The sequence below is a fragment of the Podarcis pityusensis genome (assembly GCF_964106645.2).
Source record: "Podarcis pityusensis genome assembly, chromosome: 12".
NCBI classification, from domain to species: domain Eukaryota; kingdom Metazoa; phylum Chordata; class Lepidosauria; order Squamata; family Lacertidae; genus Podarcis; species Podarcis pityusensis.
The window spans coordinates 37,359,415-37,372,175 of NC_138037.1; the positions used below are offsets into that span (position 1 = coordinate 37,359,415).

Sequence of the window (12,761 nt, forward strand, 5' to 3'; positions counted from 1 at the left end):
AGCAGATCTCTTGCTCTGCCTCACCATTTTCTGAATTCCATTTCACTGCTTTGAGGATGTTAAACCAACAGGTGCTGTCTGCTGATGAAGAGCTGAGAACCATAAAGAAGTAATTAACAAAATCCTTCAGAAAAATACACATCCCAACCTAAACAACACTCTCTGTGGCAAAATAAATTTGTTTTCACAAAAGTTTTCACATACTGGCTCTTAAAAGCTAGTGAAAATAAAGAATAAGAAAGGTTATGGAAAAGGCTCAAGCACCGTATCAGCAACTCAAAGACTGTCAATATCCTTAGTATCTATAGTAGAGGGGTGGGGCACCTTACGTCCAAGAGCCAAACCTGGCTCTTCAGGCTCTGTTTAGCTCTTGGCACTCTCCCCAGGTTACACCTTCTCTGCAGCCACATCCCTCACAAGTCCTACTTTGCCCCCTTGTTGAATGAAAGAAACGTGACTTGGTGAGGCTAGCCTGTAGAGAGGGGAAATTGCAGAGCAGGAAGCGAAGAAGTTGAGCACGTGGACCTACTTGGAGTTAGGTAGCGCAGCCCATAGGGTTGTCTCAAAGTACAGGGTGCTGTTGAAATTTGAGACCCCAAGGTCTGCCACTGGCCTGACAGATTCTAAACAAACAAACAAACAAACAAACAAACATACCTCACCCATCTGGCTGGGTTTCCCCAGCAACTCTGGGCAGCTCCCAATAGAATATTAAAACCACGATAAATACATCAAACATTAAAAACTTCCCTAAAAAGGGCTGCTTTCAATTGTTTTCTAAAAGTCAGATAGTTGTTTATTTCCTTGACATCTGATAGGAGGGAGTTCCACAGGGCGGGTACCACTACCGAGAAGGCCCTCTGCCTGGTTCCCTGTAACCTCACTTCTCGCGGTAAGGGAACTGCCAGAAGGCCCTCGGAGCTGGACCTCAGTGTCCAGGCTGAATGATGGGGTTGGAGATGCTCCTTCAGGTATACTGAAGAGCTCGCTCACGATTCTGTGGGCCTGATATGGCCCCCGGAACCATTCCCCTCAGGATGGTTCTGCAGGCCCAGGATTGCAGCCCCCACAGTAATGGCAAGCACGCTTGCACACCCTCCAAGTGTCCTTATTTTCCAGAAACAGCCCCGGATTTACAGATGCTGTCCCCATTTCTGATTTGATCTTGGAATGTCCCGCTTTTCCTTAGGACGCCCCAATTGTCATCAGATAAATGTTGGAAGATATGGAGTTAATGCAGCCCCCAAGCCAAGGAGATACGTTACTATACAACCTTTTGAAGATACCTGAAGGCAGATGTTGAAATGTTTCATTATGTGTTTGCTATATGTTGGAAGATGCCCAGAGTGGTTAGGCAACCCAGTTGGGTATAAATAATAAAATTATTATTATTATTATTATAGAATAGGGCGTCCTTATTTTCATCGGAGAAATGTTGGAGGGTGTGCACTTGCAGGGTCTGGTCCGGTGTTGAAATTCTTGTATCGCAGCAGGGGTTGGACTAGATCAGTGATGGCGAACAGCACTCAGAACTCTCTATGTGGGCACGCGTCCCGTCACCCGAGCACAGAGTTTGTAGGGGCACGAGTTTGTAGGGGCAGTGTGAGTGCAGAGTAAAGCCGCGCATGCGCGAATAGCCAGTTTGCCACCTGTGGGCTGCAGCAGAAACATGAATGCTCCATTCCACTGGTGCAGAACTGCCAGTAAGCCCGGCAGCATTTTGTTCCCTCCCGCACGAGTGGGCTTTAGAAGTGCAACCTAACGGGCTAGCCATCGTATCACAGGATTGTTGGGACTTGGAAGGTAACCTAAGGGGAAAGGGTCATCTAAGTCCAACCCCCCCCCCCAATGATGCAGGGATCTCAAGTTGACTCTTCTCAACTACAGCATCCATGGCAGATGGCCATTCAGCTTCTACTTTGAAATTTCCCAAAGAAGAGTTTCTTGAAGGGAAATTATCAAAACGGCCATGTTGTCTGACAGTAATTACCTTTTTCATTATTTCCCAAACAAGGATAATGCAAACTTTTGCCTTTCAATTACAAGTTATTTGTATCATTGAAAGCTCTGCTATTGTTTTTCTTTTAGGACAAAAGATGTTAACGTAGGAGTTGTTTTTTCTAAACTAAAACTTCAGTTTTCAGGTTAAATTGCCATGCTGGCACTTTGCGAGAAATAAGTGGGTTGCAGTTTGGGCACTCGGTCTCTAAAAGGTTCGCCATCACTGGACTAGATGATCCTTGGGGCTCCCTTCCAATTCCACAACTCATATACAGTATGAGCTAACTGGTCTTCCTGAATCCGCTCAGGAGACAAGACTGAGCGGCACGTTCGCGGGGCTGTGAGAACTGGCTATCAGCCAGATAGACTAAAAGGATGACGCGGGCAGGTGCGCACTAGGATTGAAGCTGTCACGTGTGAGGAGAGCGCGAGAGGCGCTCGGACGCGCGGAGACCGGAAGTGACGCGCGCGAAGGGGGCCGGAGTCTTGAGGCAGTAATGGCGGCCGTGCGTCTGTGTTGTTGAAGCCTCCAGCGTCTCTGATAGGTGAGGGGCCTAGTCTTCCCCGCGTCCGCGGCGAACTCCTTTCCTGGCCGTGTTGCGCGTAAGGGGGTAAAGTTACCTGCTCTCGGTATCCTCCGTCACAGTGACACTCGCGGGGGGCGGGCGGGGGCGGTGTCGTCCGTTGGTCCGCGTTACAGCGAAGGCGAGGTTGCGTGTTTGTGTGGGGGAGCGCGCGGTCGCCCTTGTGGAGGTGATTTGGGGGCGGGGTCCCTTGCTTACGGGGCGGGCGGTGGGCCGTAGGCCGCGGGGGCGAGTGTACCGCCGGCTGCAGCGCGACGGCGGGGATATGGTCGTGTGAACGTGTCTGCGCCGGGTTCCCAGGTTACGCTGAGATAGGACGAGGGTAAGAGGACGAGGGAAGGTGGCGAATGCGGCGCCGCGCGATTCGTTCGGGATGCGGGGCTTGTGCAAGAACCGCGTCGAAATTCCACTTTTGCTTAATCTGATGTCTGTGGCGCGTGTTACGTAAGCGCCGAGGGGCTTAAGGGAAGGAGCGCCGGCTTGGCCAGGTTAGGTTTGCAGAGAAGGGAAAATGGCAGCAGCGCAAGAAGTTGAGCAGGTGGACCTACTTGGGAGTTAGGTAGGGGGCAGCCCCGTTTCGAAGTAATAGTGTTGCTGCGCAACTGGGGGGGGGGAGGGTTGGGGGAAGGGCGTGTCAAGCGCTTTTGCATTCCGTTCCATCCCGCCTGCAGGTGGAATAGCTTTGAGAGGGGCAAAGGTCAGGTTAAATTCGCCAGGCGATGGAGGCAATAATATGCAATTATCTCTATCAGGAAATAAAACCCCAGTACGTTCTGCTTCTGTTTGTTAGCACTATTCTCTTGGCTCCAGTTCAGCTCCTCCCATCAGATCCACTCATTGTGATCTGTGTAAACAAGCGGCCTCTTAAGGTTCCGAGCAGCTTTCGCTTTTGCCAGCTTTGACGTGCAGCTGCTTGCAAACTCCTGCGGGATTTTTGTACTTAACACATCAGTTTTGACTACTGTTTAATGACAGGTAGAAATACTGCTGCTCTAGATGACTTTTCCAGACAGAGTAGCCACCTTTGCTTGTTGGAATACATTTTAAACTGCGAGTTGCATGAGGTGGTGAGGGCGTTGTATCTTTAAGGTAGGATTGCTACTGTGTATCACAGTGGTTGTTTACCCTTGGAGTAAGCAGCTATTGAAGGGTTTTTAAAAAAAATAAAAATAAAAAATACGAATTCTTAGATAAATATTGACTTAAATGTTTGGGATAATTTATTGCCTTTAGAAAGCTGGTCTTGAATGAGCTTGAAAAACATTCATTTTCAGTGTTCCTGTTTGTAATGGAAACAAAAAAAGGTGGTTCTTGAATAGATAATAGATAGTAGGTTGCACTGTTGATGCTGCTCTATTAAAGAGGACATCGAGTGCTTTAAACAGTAACTCTTAGGAAGATAGTCACAATCCACGGTGTGTGGAATACTATGGCAAATAAGTATTAATGCTGAGGCATACTATTCCCTCCAGACCAAAGTGGCAATGATGAAACTACCATTTCCAATTTAATATGCAAGCTTCTGAAGTATGCCAAAAACCTTCCTAAAGCTGGATGCTGCAAGAATTCTTCAAAAGGTACAAAAAATGTTTCTTATTGAAGGCATGGTATTAAACCCTTGTTTGCAGATTGTTCTTAAGAGAATGAGAGAAATTATTGTGGAGTTAATCAGGTTAGATTATTGCCTTGGGCTAGGGACTCAAGTTTTACAAATATGCTGGGATAAAAACACAATGGATGTATTTCTGGAAATACAAAAACTAATTATAAACCATATCTTTCTTTAACACAGAATTAAAACATGTTCAGCTTTATGTCCTTTATAGGAAATTCTGATATTAAGAACAACATTCATAAAAAAACTATTTACCTGCCTTTTTTGCACTACGATCCCATAAAACAAGTTTTATGGCATCAAAGAACAGATTTGTTGTAGTATAAACTACCACTGAGCAGAACCCTTTTCATCAAGCACATGAAACATAATCTCCATTTGAACTACACATGTGTCTGAAGAGAATTCTAATTACCAAGGCCTAAAAGCCATAAAATGCAAAGGGTGTTTCATTCTTATTTAAATATTCTAATGAAACAGGATAATCACTGATCAGTCATAACAGTGAGTTAACAGAAGGTCCCTATTTTTGTGATGCCAATGAAGTTGCAATCCTGATGCCTGAATCTTGTGACTATACTCTATTGTGCTTGATGTGACTGACTTCTGAGTATACTGGTACAGGATTTTGTTGTTAATGTAGTGGAAGGGGGAAAATCCCCCCTAAAGTGGATTTGAGCCTTTTGCATAGTAAATAGAAGGCCTCTGGTCAAAGCTCTGCAGGCATGTCTGTCCAAATATAGATTTGCTCCTGCAGATACATAACTTTATGAAGCTATGGGAATTTTTGTGTCATTCCTCAGTGGAGTCTGAGGATAGTGACCAGTAAACATGGTGAAGAGTTGCTTTTCAGCCTCTTGTATATGTAGACCAGTTAGGTCATGATAAACTCCCTTCCTTTGTCAGTGTGAATATGATGATTCAGATGTGTTTTGGATGCTTTTTGTGGTCTCATGTTCTGCATAGCTGAGATTGTGGCAACAGTACTATCCACTAATGATGTTTGCCTAGACATGGTGATAAACACAATCTGTTTTTGTGACTATCAGAAAGGAGTCTTATTAAAAACTGTTTTTAAAATAAGCTTCCCGTTACGTATTGACTCAACTCAGGAGTGCTCATTACCTTAGTAACCTTGTGAATATTCCTGTACACAACAGTTGGCTAAGTTATGCAGTCTAATGTTCTTTATCCCACAGTTGCTAGCATAGAGTAGCATCCACTTCACTCCTAAGTCATGCTTTTGTAATGAGGTTTTCACTATAAAAACTGTATTGGAAGAGATAACTTTGCATTAAGTCATTATGTGCATTTGCCTTTAATGAGGAACAAGATGGAGGGAGTGAACATAAGAATCTCTTGGATCAGACTGGATAGCCAATGTGGTGCTCTTGGCGGTGCAGACTACAGTGCCTATAATGCCTGAAAATAGGCCTTGCTGGCTGGGGCTCATGAGAATTGCAGGCCATAGTATCTGGAAGACATCACCTTGGCTATGCCTGGATCAGAACAAATGTAGTCCTCATCCTGATTCCCACATTGGCTACTCACCTGCCACCAAGAAGCTTACAGTCAGAGTTAGAAGGTAAAACAGGTGTCTTCCCAGCAACAGGCGTTCATTGGCAAACTACCTTTGGGTCTAGGCTGATGAAAGTTTGGATCAGTTAAACAACATTGGAATGACCACAAGTTTCCCATCCAAAAAAACACTGAGCCTAGGGCTTGCCAATTGGAAGGTTGGCAGTTTAAATCTCCGTGACGGGTTGAGCTCCCGTTGCTCAGTCCCAGCTCCTGCCAACCTAGCAGTTCAAAAGCATGTCAAAGTGCAAGTAGATAAACAGGTACCGCTCCTGCGGGAAGGTAAACAGTGTTTCCGTGCGCTGCTCTGGTTCGCCAGAAGCGGCTTAGTCATGCTGTACGCCGGCTCCCTCGGCCAGTAAAGTGAGATGAGTGCCGCAACCCCAGAGTCGTACGCAACTGGACTTAACTGTCAGCGGTCCTTTACCTAGACTAGTGGTCAAGACCACATTCTTTGACAGCAAATTCCATCATGCAGTGATGTGGCACAGAAAATTTTCTAAAACTGAAAATTTTCTAGCAGTATCTTTTGTGGAAACTTTATCAATTTCATCAGTTTGTTAGTAATAATGAATGGATGTCAATTGCAAATATTATATTAGATAAGTTTGGTAGTTTCAAAGTGTTTATCTTTGTTTACTAAATACAAGTAATATAAATGTTCTCAAAGTCAGTGGAGCATTTTGCAATGCAAACTACCCTGTGCAAAATTTGCCTAGGATTCTCCCTCCCCCCATTTGAACCTTTCCCACAAAATCCACATCAGTGTTCTAGTGTTAGGCAATGCATCTGGCTGTTACCAGAAGGTTGGTGGTTTGAGCCCACCCAGGGACAGCTGTGGGCAGGATTCCTGCATTACAGGGGCTTAGATTAGCTGACCCCCGGATCCCTTCCAACTCTGCAATTCTATTATTCTGTCTGTCCTGAATCTACTGCCAGTTAATTTTATTGAGAGACAAGAGCACTAATATTAGAGGCAGAAAATCTTGCCTATTCTTACCCATGCATACATTTTAAAAATCTTGTATTTTTCTAGTTCAGTATAAAATAGTTCAGCTTTTTCTCTTAAGAAAATTGTTCCAATCACTTGATGATTTTGGCTATCATGTGCCTTTTTTATCTCCTCAAGGTGGCATGACCAAATGTGAAGTTGCACATTCAATTTATATGAGGCATTTATGTATAGACAGTTTAATTTTAGCCCCTTTTCTTATAATAGCTAGCATGGGAATTTCTTTCTTCCGTGCTGCAGAGAGAGCTGATGTTTTCAGTAAGCTATTAATTGTGGCCCAAATATCTCTCTCCTAATTAGTCACTGCCAGTTCAGACTTTGTGAACTTGGCATTTTTTTGCTCCAGTGTGCATTATGCTTATTTTGCTTTAGCATTTTTGCCATTTTGTGGGTCCATTCACCTAATTTACAGATAGCTTTTTGGAACTCTTTACAGGCTGCTTTTACCTTCCTGAATAATTGGATGCCATTTGCTAATTGGCACTTTATCTGTTTAGTTTTAACTTCAAATCATTTTTGACAGGGCAGGGGAACCTGCAGCAATGATGGAAGTTACAGTGCTACATCTTGAGTGCTGCACATTCCCCATCCCTGATGGATAAACACAAGGAAACATGGGGTTAGAAAAAGGATGCTGGACTGGAAATTTCAGTATTCATGCTATATCCATCTTAAAGAGGCCAACTTTGGGACTTCAGAACCTTAATGGTGCTGTTTAAATGTATTATTGGCCTGACAGATTCTGGAAGGCATGCAATGAATATGATATTTTGGACCAGACAGGAGGCTTGCCTGGAAATAATAGGGTTTACTGCAGTCCTGTTACGGTCACTTCACTTCTGGGTGAGATTTAGATTGATACTGGCAGTTTTCCTCTGCAGGGATGGTGGATCCATTAAGTTGGTCTGCTTTTGGAGACACATGGAATCCAATAAAATTCCTGAATGCTTTTGAGGAATTTCAAGCTGATGTGACTAACACTCTTTTTTTAGTTTCTGCTGTCATTTTGAAATTGTTGCCTCTCAGGCATTTCAGAGGTGTTTGGTTCCTTGGTTTACCTTGAAACAAATGGGGAGACAAGTTGGTCCATAGATGGTGTAAGTCTCTCAAGTATGAGTCTGTTGACTCAGGAATAGTGCATCAAGAAGGAGGTGTCTCCTTGTGAGAGGTTGTGTGTCTATGCCTTAAGAAGCTCACTTGAAAACCTGACGATTTGTAATGACTACAGGCAGTGATCAATTACATTCCATAAGCCTGCCGAATTCCACCCCTTTTTGTGACCTTTTTTAGTCATTTATATGTTTGACACAGTGCATGCGTTCGTGGTTGTGAAATTTAAGATACGCCTAAACTGGTTGCCTATATTGCCCAGCTGTAAATATCCTCTTTTCAGAAAGGTGGTGGCAGTTCAGCTCCAGCCACTTCTGGATGAAATGGATTATCTAGATCTTGTTGAATTCCAATTCACATCAGTCCCACTTGGCATGCCAGTAGTCAGGATGATGGAAGTTGGAGTCCAAAAATCTGGAGGGCACCAGGTTGGGGGGAAAGCATTGGCAGCCCTGATGGATGACCTTCATGGGAACGAAGCAGGGGAGTGTGACCCTGCTTTAGCTACGTAATATATGTTTAGATCCTCTTAGCATGTTGTGCGGATAAAGCTAATTTAGTGGATGGTACAATGTGTGGAGGCACTCTCATCCTGCTGACCCAGTGGTTAGGTACTGTGTGTTAAATGAGTCTTTAAAATGGGAATGAGAATACCACAAACAAATTCGCCATCTTTTTCTTGTTTAAGTTCCTTTCCTAAGTTTTATAATTTAAATAACTTTTGGGATTGTGTTCTATTTTTAGGGGGCTGTGGTTTTTTGTTTTGCATTTTTCTTACATTTTTTGCCTATTGGCTTTAATTTATATTTGTATGTTTGACTCAATTTTATTCATACTTTTGCATGCTATCCTGCAATCTTTTATGAAGGGTGGTTAAGAAATTTAGGTTGTCTGTACCTTTAAAACTTGGAATCATACAAATTACTGTTTTAATAGGAATTTTAACATTATTTTACAGAGCAACTATGTCATCCTTTCAAGAAGTTCCATCTTCAAACAGTGCCCTGCAGACTTCAAATTTTGCACATGTCATCTTTCAGAATGTAGCAAAAAGTTACCTTCCAAATGTGCACCTTGAGTGCCATTACACTCTGACTCCCTATATACGCCCTCACCAAAAAGATTGGGTTGGTATTTTCAAGGTAAGCAAGTTTGTAGCATGTTTTAATATATGGTAAGGTTTCACTTCTGTTAATTAGAAGATACACATGAAAATGGGATAAAATGGTTAGGAATGTGTTTTGCTTTAGAAATACAAATGAGTTTATGGCAACATCATCATAGATGAATTTCTGCTGCTTTTGAGGCCATATCACCATTTGTGCGGTGGGAAGGTACCAATAAATTACTTACACTTACACCTCCCGCTAAGGCGGAACCATGTACCCTCTCCCTTACAATTTAATCTACATAATTTAATCACAGAATATGAACCTGTCCACTTTGTAGAGATTTTCTCTGCTCTTCATCCCACCATCTGAGTTGTGTTTGATTGGGATGCAGAGAAAGGCATTCCCTTTGGCCATACCTAGAGGCTCATCTCTCTGATTGCCTTCAGCTTTTGTGAATTTTTCTTTCTTTCCAGTAGGTATTTGATTCTTTGGGTTATTATATTTTAATCTACCTAGTATGTTGGTGGTTATATTTTACCTACTGCTTCTTTTGTTCTTTAAATTATTTTAATGATTTGATTATATTTTTAATAGATGTTTTAAAATATCAGGTACTTTATAATGACTCAATAAGGGTTAGTCATTTTTGCTATACATATTTATGAAAACAAATATTTCCTACTAGCTGTACTCTTCAATTTAAACATTCTTCCCTTTTTTTGTTGTGATTTTACTCTTTTCTATACCTTTACTAAAATAATTTTCCTGTGCATGTTTACTTGGAAGTGAGTCGTGCTGTGTTCAGTGATCATACTTGGAAAGAAATCTAATGATCATACACATATTAAGAGAAGCCGGTATTGTAAAGAAGATTTCATGTTAACCTCTTTGAGTTATAGAATGCCTTACTGTACCTGTGAATTGATGAGGCAAGAAAATGCAAACAGTGTTCTACAAGATATAAGAAAAAAATGGAACCTGGAAATTATTACCTTGTGCATAGCCTTTGTGGAGTACGCAGTTTGTGAAAATCTTTCAGCCTGATCTCTAGTCTCATACCAGTGTTGGAGCAAATGTCAGTGTTGCACAAGAAGTTGGTGGTTTGCATGCTCTTATCTGAGATTCACAGATATGGAAAAAGGTTGCACAACGCCTGTTTGTTCCATTAGGGTCAAGGGGTCAACATGGAAGAAAGCTAGGTCAAGGAATGTATATTTACAACTCCAAACCCCCTATGAAGGCTTCATATTGACCTTGGGGCACACAGCAGAATTTGAATCTTAGACTGGGTTTGTTAAGCTTGCTTATGCACTGGCTCAGAACAATTAATGCAGTCTGAGTTAGCATCTTGGTTGTGCTAGTTCCTGCTGTTGTCAGTACTGTAATATAGGTTCCGATGGCAGACATGCAACTTTCTGCTGACTTCCTGGTGGGGGTTCAGCAAGTCTTGAAGAGGGGTGCTGTATAAGAAGTTTCCATATACGTACCTAAAAACCATGTAAATTAATTCTCGAGGATTATTGATTGGTTGTACAGTAACTGCACACATAGTTCTTCCCTCCCTTTCATGTTTAAGCATTCAAACTGTGGCATTGTAAGTATAAGAATTACTTGCAAGTAAGTTCCAGTTAAAGACCCAAACTTGCTGCTTGGCAAAGCCAAGACATGCTGAAGACTATCCTCATGAGAAGACCTACTTGCTAGGAATGATTGTGGTCTGCCATTCTTTATTTGAGAGCTAGCATACTGTAGTGGCTTGTTTCAGGCTCTGATTGGAGAGCCTCAGGTTCATATCTCCATTAAGCCATAAAGTTTCCTAGGTGAGTTTGGGCCAGTTGCCCCCACCCCAGCTTACTGGGGTGTGGTGAATATAAAATCGGGAGGGAACCTTGCTACTTGAGCTACTTGGAGGAAGTGAAGGATAGAAAAGTAGCAATGTCAGACTGGAACATCTCATGTCCCCTCCTTGCTGGTAGATCCACTTGTAGGCAGATCTGTGTTGGTCTTCAGATAGCAGACTCTTAGGAATCCAAACTATTCACAAGGGAGTATCTTTCAAATGAAGCACTCATTTACTAGCAATGAAACCTGAAAATGGCCCTGTTGCAAGCCAGTTTTAAAGTTAACAGTGTGGTGGCTGTCTGACTAGTGTTAACTCTTAGACTAATGTAAGTAGGATAAATTTCCACTTTTTAACTTTTGTCTCTGGGCTTACTGCAATTAGTTTATATCCTGGTGCAGGTGGCAGAAGTATTTTTTTTACCAACTTCCTGATCAAACATCCTTTTATAACAAAGGGAAACGGTGGGGTTGGGTGAAAAAACAAACTGAATGAACGGGTAGCATACAATTGGAGTGAAACCTATGATGAAATTATTCTAGAGGTAATAGTTTTGATGTTTATCCTCACTGTAGAACAAGCACAAAAATTTGGGGGAGGGGGTAAAATTAGGTATTAAAATAGCTGCTGCCAAAGTGTATCTGTAGCCTGTGTAAGTGAAGGGAAAGCTTTGAAGCTAGTGCAGAAACTCTAGTCCTACTTTATTAAGAGTCTCAAAGCTGTGAACACACATTATGGAGGGTTCAGTGTGTCTCATGGCCCCCCCTTTTTGTGCCTAAGACCATATTGGAGCATTATCAGTGGCTAAATTATTGAGAAACTGCATTGTTGAGACAATTATACAGTGTTGAGACAAATCTACATTAAGCATATAAATATACACAGCAGTGGTTAATTGGATTTTTAAATGAATACTTTTCTTGGATGATCTGAAAGTTAATTTTTACAAAGAATTGCGCATAATTATATTGTGATAAGGCTGCATTTTACTTTAGGTTGGTTGGAGTACTGCACGAGATTATTACACATTTCTTTGGTCACCTATGCCTGACAACTATGTGGAAGGATCAACAGTTAACTCTGTGCTGTCTTTTCAAGGTAAATTTTAAATTGGCTGCTATGTCTGCTTAGGTTTTTTTCTGTTGCTTATTTAGAACTTCAAAAACATCCATATATTTTGTTATAAGTTATACCATTTCTATTGACTTATCATTTATTTAGTACAGCTTTGATTCAAACCTTTGGGCACATAAACATTATAGTTAGATGTTCTGGGTAAGTGGATCTATTCTATTCCTTGTGTTTAATTGGAGTACCCTTCAGTGTTCTTCACCATTTAACCATGTGGTAAAGATGACAACCTCTTATCAGTCTGGGATAGAACTCAACAAGTGATAGGATCTATACTTCCTGACTTCTCTGAGAAATCTGTTGGAGTTCCTTTGGTGCCTGCTCTTAATGTATAATGGGCACGCAATGTATGATACAGAATGTATAACCTGCTGTATCCCCAGGTCCTATAGTCAGGCAAATATGGAGTATCACCTACAGAGACTCTACTCAACTGTTTCATTTTCCAGGACCTTGCATGAGTCACCTTGGTCATTCTATCTACTGGGTATTCTATCTTCTTCCCCAGAAGGCATTACTATCAAAAGGGGGGTTGCCTTTCTTTTATTGGGGTGCTAGCAGCTGAAGAGGTTGGGAGCTGCAGGCAAAGGTTCTGGATCCAGTATAGCCTGTATTGTAGTGTATCTTTATTCAGTTCCCAAAGGATGCATGAGCATTTTCCCTTTTGGATATAGGTGGGGTGGGTGAGTGACTAGTTCTCTTTTTCCATCTCTTGTACTGTAGATGGAAGAGTCTTAACATCATGTGAGCCATACTCCTGAGCTTGGAGTCAAGTGGA

General features: G+C 42.1%; 1 protein-coding gene across 4 annotated transcripts in view; it reads left to right on the forward strand.

The window, feature by feature from the left end:
* Positions 1 to 2,420: 2,420 nt before the first annotated feature.
* TAX1BP1 (Tax1 binding protein 1) overlaps positions 2,421 to 12,761 on the forward strand; it is a 31,748-nt gene continuing 21,407 nt past the window's right edge. The window contains exons 1-4 of one of the 4 annotated variants that reach the window (XM_080974749.1): positions 2,421 to 2,546; positions 4,058 to 4,162; positions 8,859 to 9,042; positions 11,848 to 11,950. In XM_080974749.1, the coding sequence (XP_080830875.1) occupies positions 4,140 to 4,162; positions 8,859 to 9,042; positions 11,848 to 11,950 (310 nt within the window). In that variant the 5' untranslated portion in view covers positions 2,421 to 2,546; positions 4,058 to 4,139. Of the gene's footprint in view, positions 2,613 to 4,057; positions 4,163 to 8,858; positions 9,043 to 11,847; positions 11,951 to 12,761 lie in introns of all 4 variants that reach the window. The other 3 variants (XM_080974750.1, XM_080974751.1, XM_080974752.1) reach the window with 3 other exon arrangements.